The sequence below is a fragment of the Pyrus communis genome, chromosome 7 (assembly GCF_041283825.1).
Source record: "Pyrus communis isolate YQ-2024b chromosome 7, ASM4128382v1, whole genome shotgun sequence".
Classification (NCBI taxonomy): Eukaryota; Viridiplantae; Streptophyta; class Magnoliopsida; order Rosales; family Rosaceae; genus Pyrus; species Pyrus communis.
Window position 1 is genome coordinate 25,814,272 of NC_142571.1, and position 16,654 is coordinate 25,830,925.

At 40.8% G+C, this 16,654-nt stretch overlaps 3 protein-coding genes across 5 annotated transcripts; 2 read left to right on the forward strand and 1 right to left on the reverse strand.

The window, feature by feature from the left end:
* Positions 1-1,920: 1,920 nt before the first annotated feature.
* LOC137733664 (phosphoinositide phospholipase C 2) lies at positions 1,921-6,103 on the forward strand. Of its 2 annotated transcripts, none has more exons than XM_068472812.2 (9): positions 1,921-2,414; positions 2,552-2,748; positions 3,173-3,308; positions 3,387-3,632; positions 3,735-3,967; positions 4,324-4,441; positions 4,827-4,979; positions 5,057-5,143; positions 5,609-6,103. In XM_068472812.2, the coding sequence occupies exons 1-9, from the start codon at positions 2,094-2,096 to the stop codon at positions 5,900-5,902; spliced, it is 1,785 nt and encodes a 594-aa protein (XP_068328913.2). In that variant the 5' UTR covers positions 1,921-2,093; the 3' UTR covers positions 5,903-6,103. The 2 variants fall into 2 exon arrangements, with proteins under 2 accessions (XP_068328913.2, XP_068328912.2); XM_068472811.2 differs by having other exon boundaries at positions 1,979-2,414; positions 3,732-3,967.
* Positions 6,104-6,212: 109 nt separating this feature from the next.
* Positions 6,213-11,238, forward strand: NFXL2 (NF-X1-type zinc finger protein NFXL2). 2 transcript variants are annotated; one of them, XM_068473919.2, is made up of 14 exons: positions 6,213-7,421; positions 7,533-7,646; positions 7,749-7,804; positions 8,018-8,084; positions 8,387-8,479; positions 8,811-8,896; positions 9,014-9,176; positions 9,288-9,461; positions 9,631-9,821; positions 9,949-10,030; positions 10,180-10,386; positions 10,468-10,557; positions 10,644-10,820; positions 10,916-11,238. In XM_068473919.2, exons 1-13 carry the CDS (start codon positions 6,303-6,305, stop codon positions 10,797-10,799), a joined length of 2,598 nt encoding a protein of 865 aa, XP_068330020.2. In that variant the 5' UTR covers positions 6,213-6,302; the 3' UTR covers positions 10,800-10,820; positions 10,916-11,238. The 2 variants fall into 2 exon arrangements, with proteins under 2 accessions (XP_068330020.2, XP_068330019.2); XM_068473918.2 differs by having other exon boundaries at positions 10,644-11,238.
* A 2,121-nt stretch (positions 11,239-13,359) lies between these two features.
* LOC137735109 (putative serine/threonine-protein kinase-like protein CCR3) lies at positions 13,360-16,195 on the reverse strand. The gene has a single exon (XM_068474486.2). It carries the CDS (start codon positions 16,012-16,014, stop codon positions 13,582-13,584), a length of 2,433 nt encoding a protein of 810 aa, XP_068330587.2. The 5' UTR covers positions 16,015-16,195; the 3' UTR covers positions 13,360-13,581.
* Between the last annotated feature and the right edge of the window lie 459 nt (positions 16,196-16,654).

Genomic DNA, 16,654 nt, shown 5'->3' on the forward strand with positions numbered 1-16,654 from the left:
GAAGTCGAAGGATCATCCCAATATTTCAAAAGTTGATGACTTGGATGACGGATCCATCCATGTCGACGTTGGTGGTGATGTCGTTTTCTTTCTGCATGATCCCACTGAGCTGGAACCCATTGACAATTTTCTCTCTCATTTAATTATTTTCAAGGTACCACTAATCCACTACTGCTCCAATCCCAATCCTATGAACCTAAAAAAATGACTTTAAAAAGCACGATTTATTTGATTCGACGATTAAAAATTAAGAATGATGTATGAGAAACAAAAATAAGTATGTAGATAAAATTACTCTTTTTTACTACAGATTGATTCCAATTTTTATTTCATAAAAAACGTTTTTAGTTATTTTAAAATACATACGAACCTAAGTTTACAAGTAAAACAATAACATTCATTTATATGTTCATTAAGTGCAAATTACTCTTTTAATTTTTTTTTAGTACATCGATATTTTTACATTAAGTGGAGGAAGAGTTTGGTTAAGCCATACGATAGGCAATCTAATTTGGTATCGAACTCGTCATTCAAAAGATTCAAACGTAAGATCTCTCACTTGTAGAAGAATACAATTAAACCATAATACTGAACGATAAGTGCAAGTTACTCTTTTAAGCATTAAAAAACCACATGAAATACGAACACAAGAAAATGAAATAAGCATTTTTAAATGGGAACTTTAACGAAAAACTCTCTGTAATATTAATTTTAACGAAAAATTATATTTTTACACTAAAAATTCAATACTGGTACTATTTATTTTACCCTTTATTTTATCATTATCGTTAAAACTCAAAATTTACAAACATTTTTTTATCGGTTTTCCTTTTCTAAGTACCCTAGCGAGAATGTTGGATGTTTCGGATTATTTTTAATTTGTTGTATATCCCAATAAAGTTAATAAACTAACACGCAAACGCAATGTTTATCCATTTATTCAGAAGCTCGAAAAGGCAACAAAGCCCACCTTATCCCACCTATAATTAATACAAATAAACAATAAAAAAAAAAAAAACACATAAACAATGTTTTATTTAAAGGATAATACACATAAAACAATGTTAAGTCAACATTTTTGTTTCGTCGACATAAAATAATTTTAAGTATTGATTAAAATATATATATATATATATATTTTATATACCTTAATATGCGAATATCCTTTCTTATAACATTTCCATCCACTCGCATATCGTTTGTTAATAGTTGACATTCAAACTTTAGCATCAATAGTTCAACAGTTAAGCGAGTTAATTCACAAAGTTGATGTTTAAAAGGTATTTTAGGTAAAATAATTTCTGAGATTAAATTACTCTTTATTTTGATTTTGAGATTATTGTCTTTCGTCAATTATTTTGATCATTTCGTGAATTTTTTTTTTCAAAATAAGACCAAACAACAAAAATTACCCTCATATATGTCCAAACAATTAGGAAAACTAATGAAAATGACTTGAAAACTTTGAATTTTAACAATAAAGATAAAATAAAGGGTAAAATGAATAGAACCATGATTGACTTTTTAGTTTAAAAATGAGGTTTTTCGTTAAAATAAACAGTACCGGAATCTTTTCGTTAAAGTTCCCAAAGCAATTTGACCAATTGTTTATTAAATTAAGAGCATTTTTGTTATTCTAAACTTTGTTTAAATTACAAAATGATCAAAATAATTAATAATAGACAAATTTAAAAATTAATTTTATCGATTTAAAATCTTAAAAAATTTATAAAAAAAGAGAAAAAAAGAGTTGTGCCGTTTTTAAGAACTATTTTTCCAAAAATGCCTAATTAAAATGTAAGAGAAAGTAGGCAATTTTATAAAGAAAGACTGAGAAAATACGACAAAAAGTCCAATCGAAAAGGACCGCAACGTCACCATATTGAAGGTCCGCAACGTCACTTCATTAAATTTACTCACGAATCCACAACGTGGGGTGGTGGGTCCCACCCCTGCGTTCCATTCCTTCTGGAGTTACTTCACTCTCCCCACCCTCTCTCTATTCCCCAACCAACCAGACACCGACGCGGGAAAGGCAAATTCCCTCCAAATCCTCCGGCTCCGGATTCCCGATCCGAGCAAGGCGATCCTCCATGTCCAAACAGACCTACAGAGTCTGCTTCTGCTTCCAGCGGCGCTTCAAGCTCGCCGTCTCGGAAGCACCGCCGGAGGTCAGGGCCTTTTTCGATCAGTACTCGGAGAACGGCATCATGACCGCCGATCACTTCCACCGCTTCCTGAAGGAAGTCCAGAAGGAGGAGAGCGCCACCAAGGAGTTAGCTCAGGCCCTCATCGAACAGAGCCTCGCCGAGTTCAAACACCTCAACATCTTCCACCGCAAGGTCTTCAATCTCGAAGCATTCTTCAAGTACCTCTTCGGCGACGTCAACCCCCCAATGTCTCCAGCTCTCGGGGTACACATCATTTTAACTTTACTTTTAATTTAACAATGGAATTAATTTTTGGTAATTTTAGTTGTTTGTATGATTTTTTTGTTGATTTTTTGGTATGAATTTTGATATATATATATATATATATATATATTTTGTAGGTGCACCATGATATGAGTGAGCCATTGTCGCATTATTTCATACACACAGGGCACAACTCTTATCTGACCGGGAACCAGCTGAGCAGTCACGGCAGTGACGTTCCGATTATAGAAGCTCTTCGCAGAGGAGTGAAGGTGATTGAGCTGGATATTTGGCCTAATTCGAACAAAGACGATGTCGATGTGCTTCACGGAGGGTATGGTTACTGTCAAATTTGCAATCTTTTTGCTCTAATTTTGTTACCCATTTGGACAAATTTGCGATCTTTGTCCTGTAATTTTGTTACTCATTTCGACAAATATGCTAAATCAAGTAATAGAATAGTGAAACTATGTATGTAGTTCGGTTTTGTGCCGAACTTGAGACGAAAATCGGTTTTGTTTTATTAGGACATTGACGAGACCAGTGAAGCTTATCTTTGTGCTGTAATTTACCTGTTTGGACAACTATGTTAAAAGCAATGGAATAGTGAATTATATGTAAGCTATTCATTTGCGATCTTTGTTCTGTAATTTGGTTACCTAACTGGAGAAATTTGCTATACCTAGTAACGGAATAGTGAAACTATGTAGTTTGATTTTGTACCGAATTGAGACAAAAGTCGGTTTGTTTTGTTATAGGACATTGACTACGCCGGTGGAACTTATCAAGTGTTTGAGGTCTATCAAGGAACATGCCTTTGCTGCCTCTGAATACCCTGTTGTGATTACTTTAGAAGACCACCTTACCCCTGATCTTCAAGCCAAAGTCGCTCGGGTTGGTATTTGCAATCGCGTTATTAGGATTTTAAACTCGAATGGTCTGGTATTTATTGTTTTGTCAACCATTTTCTAGATGCTCACTGAAACATTTGGGGACGTACTGTTTCATCCTGGCTCGGAGTGTTTGAAAGAATTTCCATCTCCAGCGTCGCTAAAGAAAAGGATTATTATTTCAACCAAGCCGCCTAAGAAATATCCTGAGGCAAAGAATGCTGTGCAAGGAGAAAGTGATCCAAAGAGTGGAAAGACTCCAGCTGATGAGGAAGCGTGGGGTAAAGAAGTTCCGGACGCCAAAGGTGCAACTGTGGCAAATGACAAGGTGTGGAGATTTTTTTAGTGTAACTGCTGCTTTGCTGATGTGGTGTGCCAAGCTTTTTTAGTTTATTTTATTTAATTTTTAACTTCAGTTGTGTTTTAGCAGGATGAATTGGATAAAGAAGATAGCACTGAGGAGGAAGATATTGATTATGGTGGTTCCAAGTCCGAGCAAAATGTAGCACCCGAATATAAGCATTTAATTGCCATTCATGCTGGGAAACCTAAAGGTGGATTAGCAGAGTGTCTCAAAGTAGATGCAGATAAAGTGCGGCGTATAAGCTTAAGTGAGCAACAGCTCGAGAAGGCAGTAGTAACGTACGGAAAGGAAATTATCAGGTATTTGACTCACATCTTTTACTAAAATAAGAATGTAGCACCAGTGAGACAATCATATCGTGTCATGTGAGTTCAAAGTTTCATTTGAGTACTGGTTAACCTTAAAACAACGCACTTACTGTTCAGTGCTAATTACATTACAATTATTTGATAGACTTTACATTATTGTCCTGGATGGATCTTATTAAGCCGGTGCAGGCGTACCGCCTACCATCACTTCTGTTATGCCTGTAGAGTCATGCATTTAGCCATTTTCTTGTCCAGTACACTAACGTGTATTTGGGAATCATAATGTATACTTGCATCTTGATTATTGGAAGAAAAAACTTTCCACACTGATGACTGGTTTCATATAGGTTTACTCAGAGGAATATTCTGAGGGTGTACCCAAAGGGCATACGTGTGGACTCATCAAATTACAACCCAATGATTGGGTGGTCGTATGGGGCTCAAATGGTTGCATTTAATATGCAGGTAAAATTTTTGTGTATTTAAAGGTCTAATTTTCACCAGTTGTGGGATAGGCCAGTTGGCAGGGGGGCAAACTGCCTGCCCCCTTGCACCTGAGTTTGAAATCCCCATCCCCTTAAATTAGAGTAGTTTAGAATATCGTCTTGCCATAAAGGTCTATTTTTCCATATTGGTAGTGCTTAATTATTATCCATTGTGTTAATTAAGTATTATTTTTGTTTCCTCCCCTTACATGGGAAATGGTTGGCGTTGTCTAGTGGTCCCAATATTGGTTTGAGGGTCAATGGAGGATCACTTAGGTTCTATGGCTTTCGAAATAGAGATAAATAAATGAATAATTTCTTGGCTTACCTCTTGCAAATACTTATAGCGGGTTTCCTTGTGACAGGGATATGGAAGACCATTGTGGGTGATGCAGGGAATGTTTAGAGCCAATGGCGGGTGCGGCTATGTGAAAAAACCGGATTTTCTTTTGAAGAGTGGTCCACATAATGAGGTGTTTGGTCCTAAAAATGGTTTACCAGTGAAAAAAACTTTGAAGGTGAGCACCGTATTGCTAGGCTTCTGACTGTCGTCACTTGTTTTGTCGTAGCTAATGGCTATTCTTTTGTTTTCTAGGTAAAAGTATATATGGGAGAAGGATGGTACTATGATTTCAAGCACACACACTTCGATGCGTATTCTCCTCCGGATTTTTATGCAAGGGTAAGTTGAAGCAGTCTACATCATCGTTATCACTTCTCGTATTTGGGAATGTTTGTGTACATTGTTGTTGTCTTGCGGGTTTTTGCTGTTTCCTTGTGATTTCACCCACGCAGTTTTACTACTTCCGTTTTCCAGTGCTGTTGGTTTTGTCTGCATGCTTTTACTAGCATGTTTCAGGAACTCCCGGATCATGTATACCAAAGAATCGAAAATGTGATATCATATTAAGTATACAAGTTAGCAATACAGTTAGTAAGTTGGTTAGAGTAGTTAGGCTCTCCCTTATAAAAACAGTTGTGTAACCTTCATTCTATTAATCAATACAAAGCATATTTCTCTCTCTAAATCTATCTCTCTGTAAAACTCTCTGTGTTGATCTTTCTTCTCTTCAGCTTTCTTCTTGATTTTCTTTCAATTTCCAAAACATTACAATGTAGTTAACAATATCAACTGTATAACGTTCAGGTAGGAATTGCTGGAGTTGCTGATGATAGCGTGATGAAAAAGACAAAGGCCCTAGAGGACAATTGGGTTCCGGCCTGGAACGAAGAATTCGAATTCCCATTAACCGTTCCAGAACTAGCTGTGCTCCGCATTGAAGTTCATGAGTATGACATGTCGGAGAAGGACGACTTTGGAGGCCAAACCTGCCTGCCGGTGTCTGAGCTACGAAGAGGGATTCGAGCAGTTCCCTTACGCTGCCCCAAGGGAGAGAAGTACAAATCGGTGAAGCTTCTTATGCACTTCGATTTTGTTTGAAAAAAACCCTGGTTCCCATGTTGTGTCGCCGGAGAAGAAGAGAACACTACAATAATGTAAAGCCTTCTGTTGTATTTGGTTATACGTTATTTAGTTCTGTGTGTGATTTATGTCATACGACGTCGTGTACCTGGAAGTTATGTCATTTGTAACAGTTTGTAACTTTATCTTCCTCAATAAAATTTGCAAGCTTTTGCATCATTTAGTATTTTATTTTCTTTTGGGCCTCGTGGGCCGGGCCAAATAGTAAATGGGCTTTAGTTATTTGGAGGCCCATCAATAATCCGACCAATTTAGAGACTTTCCATGTGCCGACGTGCCGTGGCGCTCAAAATCTCCGAAATCTGCCGCGCTCTGTGAAACAAGGAAAAGATCGACTCTTGGCCCCGAAATTCCCAAAATGCCCTCGAACCACTCGGACTCCGACACCGACTCCGACCAGAGCCAATCCGGCTCCGGACCCGTTCGCCACTCGGATCTCTCCGACTCCATTTTCCGAACCTACTTGGAATTCACGGGAAAATCAACAGCGACCACCGCCGACCTCTCCAAGATCCAATCTTTCCTGACGTCATCCTCCTCCGGCGCTCTGTCATGCCTGATATGCCTGGAGCGGATCCGGCCCGCCGACCCGAGCTGGTCCTGCACCTCCGTCTGTTTCTCCGTCTTCCACCTCATCTGCATCCAGAGCTGGGCGCGCCAGGCCTCCGATTTGTCCGCCTTGCGGGCCTCCACGCGCCTCCCCATTTCCGCCCAGAAAGCCGCCGAGGTATCAGTCTGGAACTGCCCCAAATGTAGGATAGAGTACCCCCATTCCCAAATCCCCAAGAATTATTACTGTTTCTGTGGAAAGCTCGAGAACCCACCGAGCGATGACCCGTGGATTCTGCCGCATTCGTGCGGCGAGGTCTGCAACCGGCCGCTGAAGCACGGCTGCGGCCACCATTGCTTGCTTCTTTGCCACCCGGGTCCCTGCCCGTCCTGCCCGAAGCTCGTAGAAGCTCGGTGCTTTTGTGGGTCCGTGAAGGACGTCCGGCGATGTGGGTTTAAGCATTTCTCTTGTAATAATGCTTGTAAGAAGGTATTGGCTTGTGGGATTCACCGGTGCTCGGAGATCTGCCACCAGGGGCCCTGCTCGCCGTGCCGGGTGCGGGGAGTGTACCGGTGCCAATGTGGGAAGAAGGAGGAGGAGAAGGAGTGTTGTGAGCGGCTTGATTTTAGGTGTGAGGAGCCGTGCGAGAAGGTGCTTGGCTGTGGGCAGCATAAGTGTACCAAAGGGTGTCATTTGGGGGAATGCGGGCCGTGCCCGTCCCAGGGGAAGAGGACATGCCCCTGTGGAAAGAGAATGCATGAGGGATTGTCTTGCAAAGTCTCTGTGCCTTTGTGTGGTTCAACTTGTGATAAGATGCTCAGTTGTGGCTACCATAGGTGCCCGGAGAGGTGTCATCGTGGGGAGTGCATTGAGACTTGCAGAACAGTTGTCATCAAGTCGTGCCGGTGTGGGAGCTTGAAAAAGGAGGTATGACGTTTGCTATTTTGCTCAAATTTAGAATCTTTCGATCAAAGAGGGATTGATTCACTTGTTAGCTTATGAGTTCACTAAAAGATAGTGTAATTGGATCTAGAATAGGTTCCTTGCCATCAAGATTTAGCATGCGAAAGGAAGTGCCAGAGACTAAGGGACTGTGGGCGGCATGCTTGTAAGCGCCGGTGCTGTGATGGGGACTGCCCACCGTGCTCAGAGGTTTGTGTTCCTGGTTCGGCTTCTGATTTTAGGTCTATACTGGTAAAATTCTGATTTTAGGTCTATAATCGTTTGTGTTTGTATTGATTTTTGAACTTTTAGATTTGTGGAAGAAAGCTACGATGTAGGAACCACAAGTGCCCATCTCCATGCCATCGGTATGTTTCCCTATCCCGTGGCAGATCTGTAGTCACATTAGTTGAGCTGGAACATTCTGTTATTCAATAGTGTGGATATAATATGTATATTATTCAAGAGAAATCTTCAGAGTTAAAGTGATGAACAGTTTTTCTTTTCAAATTGTTTGAAGCTTTAGATGAAAATGAAAAGGTTTTAGTTGCAAATTATGAAGTACAGTTTTGTTCCTGCAGAGGTGCTTGTGCTCCGTGCCCAGTGATGGTGACAATTACATGTGCATGCGGTCAGACACACTTTGAGGTGCAGGTTTTTGCCATTGTAGTTCATCTCTATATACTTGGTGGTGATTCAAACTGTCTCATTAGGATAGACAACATGTATACTAACAGAGGTGTTGCTTGTGACTGCTGCAAAAGGATTGCAATTTTTGTTCTTTGAGTGAACATCTTTTCCGATATTTTTTTTTTAAATTTTCTGGGTTAATATCGTTAGAAAAGCAGACCTGGTTCATAGCATGTTGCACAACAAAAGTTTTCTTATGTTCCTTTGCCAAATTGGTCTGAAGATGTATTTTCCACTATCCAAATGGATTTTGCATTCAGGTTCCTTGCGGTACTGAGATGGATCAAAAGCCTCCCAGATGTCGTAAGCCATGCCCTATTACTCCTTTATGCAGGCATGGACCAAATTCCAAGGTACGGTTGGTTGGTTTGGCCTAGTTTGTCTCAAGGTTTGTGTCAAGGATCTACACTTGAGCTTTATTGGAACATACATGTAGGTTCTTAAAATTATAGCATGACCATTATCATGAATGTGCAGTTAATAGATACTTAGGAGTTAGGACTGTTGTCGAAGTGTAGTTTTAGTAATATCTGATTCTTCCAAAATTTGAGTCTTTTAGTTTTGTTATATGATTATATCCTAATGTTCTGTATTTTTTATTTTATTAGGGACAAGAAAAATGCTACCCCTATTTAACAGTGCCTTGTGTTATGGTAATGACAATTATTTTTGTTCTTTCCCCAGCCACATAAGTGCCATTATGGAGCCTGCCACCCGTGTAGATTACTTTGTGAGGAAGAATACCCATGTGGCCACAAGTGCAAGCTAAGGTTTGCAGGATTTTTTCAATGCATTATTTCAATTTTTAGCTATTCTCTGGAAAATATCTCTTAACATACTTCCTTTATACAACCAATTTCAGTAAATTCATTTATTTTAATCTTCAGGTGTCATGGTCCTAAACCTCCTCCGAAACCGGAATTTACGTTGAAACCTAAGAAGAAGAAGTCCTTTCATCAGAGTGAATCTACTCCAGGATCTCCATGCCCTCCATGCCCAGAACTTGTTTGGAGGTCATGTGTTGGCCAGCACATTGGAGCAGATAAAATGGTGTGTTTGATACCACAGAATTTCAACTAAAACTACTTGACTTAGTTATATCAACTTGGCCTCATATTTTCTCCTGAATTCCACTTATCATTTGTTTGTGCCTTGGATCAGATGGTCTGCTCAGATAACACACTATTTTCCTGCGAAAACTTGTGCGGAAATCCTCTACCTTGTGGTAATCACTTTTGCACAAAAACTTGTCACCCCCTCAAGAATCAAACGGTGCCATCAGTCCGGCAAGCAAGAAGTGAGCCTTGTGAGAAGTGTCAACTTCCTTGCAAAAAGGTGTTACTAATTCCTTCATATTAGACTGCTCTGATGATTCTCTTTAGGATCCTCCACCTTCCATGAAAACTGATCTTTACCTTAATTTTAGTAAAATTATTATCTTCGACTTTCTTTTAGTACTTTTGAAACTAAATGTTGCATGATTGCTGAAAATGTGTTCATTCAGGAGAGGGAGCCTGCATGTCCTCATCCTTGTCCCTTGCCATGTCATCCTGGAGACTGCCCTCCTTGCAAGGTGCTTGTAAAGCGATCGTGTCACTGTGGTTCCATGGTTCATGTTTTTGAGTGCATATATTTTAACAGCTTGTCCGAAAAGGAGCAAATGACTGCTCGTTCATGTAAGGGGCCTTGTCACAGGTAATACAAATACATGTTTTCTTTTGTTTGTTCGGTTGTACACCTTAAAGTATTATTCCAGTTCTCTCTACTATTTGCTTCCCTTTTGAATTAAGAGAGGATCTTAGTGGTGCTGTTCATTATGCAGAAAGTTGCCGTATTGTACTCATCTGTGCCCAGAGATTTGTCATCCTGGTCAATGTTCCTCACCCGAAAAGTGCTCTAAAAAGGTTATAATTCTTGTATTACCATAAAATATAAGTTTTATTGAAAATTTTCGTGTTTGTTAGCTCAGGGAAAAGAAAGTGAAGTTATTGCATGAATTATCGTTTCACGCAGTCTTTGGCTTTCTGACTTGATTCTAACTTTATATGCAAAGGTTACCATCCGTTGTGGATGCCAGAGCTTGAAAAAGGAGTGGTTATGTCACAATGTTCAGGCAGCCTATCGCGATGCTGGTTCTGATCCCAAAGATGCATCTAAGAATCAATTTGGACTTGGACTCATTCCTTGCAATTCCGACTGCAAAAGCAAACAAAAGGTTAATGATTCAGAATTACAGTTGCGTAGACCTAAATCCGTGGAGGTAAGATCTTGAAATTCAAACAGACTTTAGTGATTTGAAACTTGCTGCTGTCATTCTAATGCCATTTTTTGTGTCTTGAAGGTGAAGGAATCAGATAATGATAGGCAAGGACCAAAGCGGAAGAAAAGGCGTGAGCGGGTGCAACAAGTGACACAAACCTCGACACTGCAAGTACGTATTTCCTTGAAAGAAAAAACTGAGCACTTTGAACTGCCTCGTTATTCACTTGCTAACTGTAACTCTTCATTTTCAAACAGAAAATTATTTCCAACGTGAAACGGTGTCTTCTAGTTTTCACCCTCCTGGTGGTTTTAGCTGCTGTATCATACTACGGATACATGGGTCTCCTCCGGCTTAATGATTGGATGAATGAAGTTGAAGAGTATCGACAAAGAAGATACCCCCGAATCTAACCAAGGAAAACCTCGATGAAGGTAATACATTATACGCCAATACCCGATTTGAGTGGTCAGCCTACGTTCTCTTTCCTCACGATCAAGAAAATGGCCTCACCAAGTGCTTTCTGCAGAATGTAGCCGGAATTTTGGCCTTGTTTGTACTAATATGAGACCTTCAAGCCGATAAACTTGACGATCTCGACGACGCTGACATTCAAACAGAAATCGGAGTGATGGCTCATTTTCACAAGCTTGATTTGGTCCTCTGTTGCTTAGGAAATAAGAATTACAAAGAGAAAAATGAACCCTTCTTACAACATGTGGAATGTATGTTGAACCTTTTTTTTAGTCAAATTTGGGCATCGGTTCTTGGATGTTGATTGAATTGGACCTTTTGCCATTGAATTAAGAATCCGATGCAATGAAACTTCCAGTCCTTATTGGCACTCTAAAACCCTTTATTATGGATGAAAAACTAATGGCGTTGCTCAAACCAATGGAGTACGATTCTCTCTCCTTCAAATTTCTTTCCCTCTCCTTTTCTCTCACTTTATTTTTTGTTTCTTTCTCTATAGAGAAGTCAACATAAAATGCTGACGTGATTTAATCATGAATCTTCAAATAAAAAGGTACTGGAGGAGGCCGCGGAAGAGGAGAGAATTAACATCATAAAATATAAAAATAATTTATATTTTATCTAATTATTTTTTTCCTTTTGTATTAATTAAAACAAAAAAAAATGATGGAAAAGGGGAATGAATTTTCTGGAAATTGTCGTGCTCCCTCAGTGGGCCTAATTACTCAATTTTGTTTAAAAGTGTATGTCACCCTCATTAACATAGACGTATTTAGGCACCACCACTCCAACTGCTCCCAACTCCCAACTCCCATGGCCATACACGAGAGAGTTAGTAAATCTTGACTTTTTTCCCCCATCCACTGCTAATCAATCTTTCAAATTTGGTATGCTTTTGAGTGTTATCTTCTAATCATTTGATTGAATAAATGAAAAGAAAGCTAAAGAACATAAACAAGCGGATGAGTGCATAATATGACAACGGAAATGCAAAAATGAATGATGTGTAGGACGAGAGATTTTCAAGTACCTAGTAATTCAGGCTAAATCAGTTAAAAATGTCATAGAAAACATTAAACAAATGGATTGAAGATGCACTTTTTTTCTTCTTCTTAAGTACATCGAGATTTTTACACTAAGAGTCATAGTTCGGTTAAGCCACACAATGGGCAGCCTAATTTGGTATCAAATTTAGCATCCATGAGATTCGAACCTAAGACCTTTCACTTTCAAGTGAAGAGGAGTACTACCAGACCATAGTACTGAATGACGGATTGAAGATGCACTTACATGAGCATTACGAAGCCAATAAACAAAAGATTGTCAATGACTCCATTCAATTATGTTTGCATCTAATCACTTTCAAATCCCTTTGTCTCATGTAGCCTAAATCCTGTGGTACTTAAAATTCCGTCGTCCAAACACCTCCTAATATTATTTATTATCATAAAGATGTTCATGGTTATTTGACGTGACTGGCTGCATTGATAACATATTTATTGCCTACAAAAATAACAGCAGCATGCACATATTAATCAATAAATGTTATGCTTTCATATTAAAGCGTAGAATTTGCTTCTTCGGGTTTTTCTTTAGCTTAGGTTTGTAGAGAGACTTACACTAGAAAAATCATTGTAGTAGTATCTCAAACCAGCAATGCTTCTGACATATTAAAAAGTTAACACAAAGTCATGCATTCGTGGTTTGCAATACTGCAATAGTGATGTCTCATATATGAAAAAAAAAAAAAAAAAAAACATGCATTACACGAGTATACTGTCAATTGTTTTCCCATATATATGTATGCATGGAGAAGGAGAATGGGATCTTAACCTTACACGTGTCGAACATCTAAGAGACACTTGGGCGTATCCAATTTGGCAAGTGTCTCCCCAGTTTGGCAGCCCTGCTAGAATTTCCGAGTCAAACTGGCGGACATGTAAACTGTGATTCAAAGTTATAGGCTCTGGTAATAATATTTTCTAATTTTTCTAATAATATTTGGCGACGCTGCGGGCTCTACTTGTAGCGGCTACTGCTCTCAAGTACAAACCGGAGGCTTTGTAATCTTTGGATCACTTCACAAAAAGCAGAAAAAAGCACTTTTATAATTTATCATGAGAATCCCTATGGTTTTTTGGGAAGCCAAACTTTTGTGTCACATTCTTTGACTGTCATTTGCCCACTCATATACCAAACAACATTGTCATGCGACTTTGTGTCAACAAGGACACCCACCTAAATGAATTATTCTTTGTTCAATCACATCACAAATATTTAGGTTAGACCATCTGATTAGCTGGCTGATCCATCGACAAACATATTGACCATCGATAAATCATTTATATTACGGACACTACTAAACTTATGTGGTAAATAACTGACGGCGTAACAATATTTGATTGACTCTATTGGCGATCTAACCCTAGTTAAATGCATTGGCACACAAAGAAGAAGTAAAATGTAGGGAAGAGAGAAAAGTTAGGCAACACTAGAAAATTGCAAGCAAAGGCTGTATATTTCTAGCTTTTGGCGTTTACAAAATGTTACACTACAGCAAGGTTAGATGGAAACCCCTAAATCTTTAGTCTTTTTACACCCCCAATGGTAAATCTTTTATTTAAATCCATCCAATTTATCCCCAAAAATTTGACAAAAATTGAAGAAATAATTCAACTTTTCTTTTCTATTCTTTCTTTAACGGGAAGGAAGCACATTTTACTACTCTGCTGAGACAATGGAGATTGCACCACTTGAGATGCTGCCAGGGCTTTCATCGCAGAGAGCATACGCCCTCTCCAAGTTCGCCACAATGTCCGCCATCGTCGGCCTATCTTTCCCTTCCAAACTCACACAATGCATTGCTGTATATGCCACCAGCTCAACCGCTTCCGATTCATTCACTTCCGGCGGCCCAACCCTCTTGTCCAAAAGCCTCACCAACTCCCCTTTCATAATCGCCGGCACTGCAAAATCCACCACGCTTATAGGCGTCCCCCCATCCTCCCCATCCTTAAATATTGCCCTCTTCCCCGTCAGAAGCTCCAATAGCACCACGCCGAGTCCATAGACATCGCTCTTTGCGGTCAACAAGTTGAGTCCGTAGTACTCCGGATCAATGTAGCCAACAGTCCCTGCCGCATTAGTTGGCCTAAAATCCACCTCTGACTCCGGCCCCATCAACGACAACCCAAAATCAGACACCCTCGCGGTCCAATTCGCGTCAAGCAAGATGTTCGATGACTTTATATCTCGATGAATGATAGGCGGCACGGCATAATTGTGCAGATACTCAATGCCTCTAGAGGCATCCAATGCAACCTTGATCCTCATTTTCCACGAATTTAACAAACTACTGCTTCTCTCCACATTGTTCTTGTCATGCAAGTGATCATAAAGTGCACCGTTTTTCATGTGCTCGTACACCAAAAGCCTCTCGTCCCTCTCTTGGCAATATCCGACAAGCCTCACGAGATGCTTGTGATGAACTCTCGACAAGAACGCAAGTTCCGAATCGAATGCGCTCTCCTTCTCCTGATACTTCTTCATCTTCGAGGCGGTTTCGCCTCTCTTAATCGCAACTTCCCGGCCGTCAGGCAGTTTGCCTCTATATACAACTCCGAAGCTACCGGCGCCAATCTTGTTCTCCATTGAGAAGTCATTGGTGGCAGCCGCAAGCTCGGACAGGGAAAACTCCTCCGCCCTGTCTGCGTGCTTCGAGGATGTTCCGCTCCTCTGCCGCCTCATGATCCTCGAGCCCTGGCGGCGGATGGTGGAGGATCTCGACGGGGGACTATTGTTTGACGTTATCCCATTGCCATTGTTTGAGCTAGCATCTCTAGTAATTGTCGGCTGAACTGAATTGTGAATCTTGTTGTCCCCAAAACAACCGCCGGTCCACAAACAATAAATAACAGTACAAATACCTGCAAAAGCTCCGACACAACCCACAATGGCAAACACCAATAAACCCGTCGTCAATGCCTCGGGCCGCGGCCTTGACGCCAGTGGCGGTGGAGGTGGCTGCGGAGGTGGCGGCGATGGAAATGCTGGTGGTGGCAATGAAATTTGAGGCAAACAGGGCTTGCAAATGTTATCTGTACCAAAACAGAGCCTTTGGGACTGAGGGTAAATTCCACATTCACCGCAGGACGAATTGACACAAGAACCGGGAAGAATTTCGGGCAATTCGAGCTCCTCCCCTGATTTCAAACCGGAGAGATTGGGCCAGCCCGGACCCCAACAAACAATCGAAAAATTCCTGGTGGTTAATCCACAAACGAAATCCGACCCAGAAGCAATTACTTCAAAAGACACCCCATTTGTTTGGTTAATTGCAAATTGGCCTCCTCCTCCCCAACAGATGACAGTTTGATTTGAAGTTCTGATTGCGCAGCTGTGGTTTACTCCGAGGGACAGAGCAGAGAACTCGAAAGGCGAGCCGGAAGGGACGTTCCATTGGCCGGCGCCATTGCTTCCCCGGCAGACTATAAGCCCGGTGGTGTTGATCCCGCACACGTGCGAGCCGCCGGCTGTGATGGTCGCCATTGTCATGTTTCCGAACCCGGTTTGTATTTCTTCCGCCATTGAAGTTGCTCTGCCCCAGCATTGAACCCGGAGGGTGGTTTTGGAAATTCCGCAAGAGAAACCCGACCCCGATGAAATCGAGGCGAATTGGTTCGACCCAGATGGCAATTCGGACACGTCGTCGACCCGCCAGCATTTTATGGTGCCTGTGACGACAGTTCTGGCGCAGATATGGTCGTCGCCGACTGAGAGATTTTCCAACGTAACGGTTCTGTTGAAGTAAAGACGTTTGGATTGGAAGGTGTTGTTTTGTGAGGCGATGTCGTCCCAGCAGAGGAGGCTGTATCCGCCAGAGCGAAGGCCGCAGAGAGAGGTCCGTCCGCCGGAGATGGTGGAGAAGGAGATGTTGGGCTCGACTGCGACGGTTTGTCCGCGGCGGTAGCAGACGATGCGCTGCCGCGGTTGGTCTGACACGACACCGCAGACGGTGCCGGAGGCGGAGATAACGGCAAGGGTGGAGCCGGAACCGAAGGCATGAGCTGGTGGTGGTATAACGACGAAGAGGATGGTGGCGGTGATGATGATGAAGGTGGCGGTAGTAAGGGAGGAGAACGGTCGTTTCGTCATAGAAAGGAGTGGGGATTGACGGCATGGGTGGTGGGTTGGCGTGCTCTGGTCTGCTTCATTGGAGGAGCTCTTTCGGGGTTTGCAGGCACGCAGACAGACACAGAAGAAGACGCGAGAGAGAGAGAGATCCAAATAGATTTTGGGGAGTTCAGAAACTGATGAAAGACGATGAGGTTGTTTCACAGCATTTATATATAATTCGTTTCTTTTCTTCTTCTTATTTTTTTCCCTTTTTGGTTGTTACTTTTTCAAAACTGGCTATTTTTCTTAATAAGTCATTTTTAATAATTTTTGAATTTCAAAAACCATCGGATTTTTGGAATTTAAAGTAAATTTTTTTTAGAATTGGTAAAGTATTTTGTGAAGAGGCCTTTCACATCTCGAAAATGTGTATGGTTATCTTTTGAACCCTTGAGTAATGCTTGAATTCTTTCATAACGAGTTTTGATTCAATTTGCAGATACGAACTTTTTCTGAATTCGATGAAGCGTATTTGGAACAAAATATTTTATCTCAGATTGTCAATGGTGTATATATGGTGAAAAGGAGGAGATAAGGTTTAACGTAGCAAATAAAATAGATTATAAGCAAATTTTGGCAGTTATTTTCAAATATACATACCATTCTACTAGTATATGAC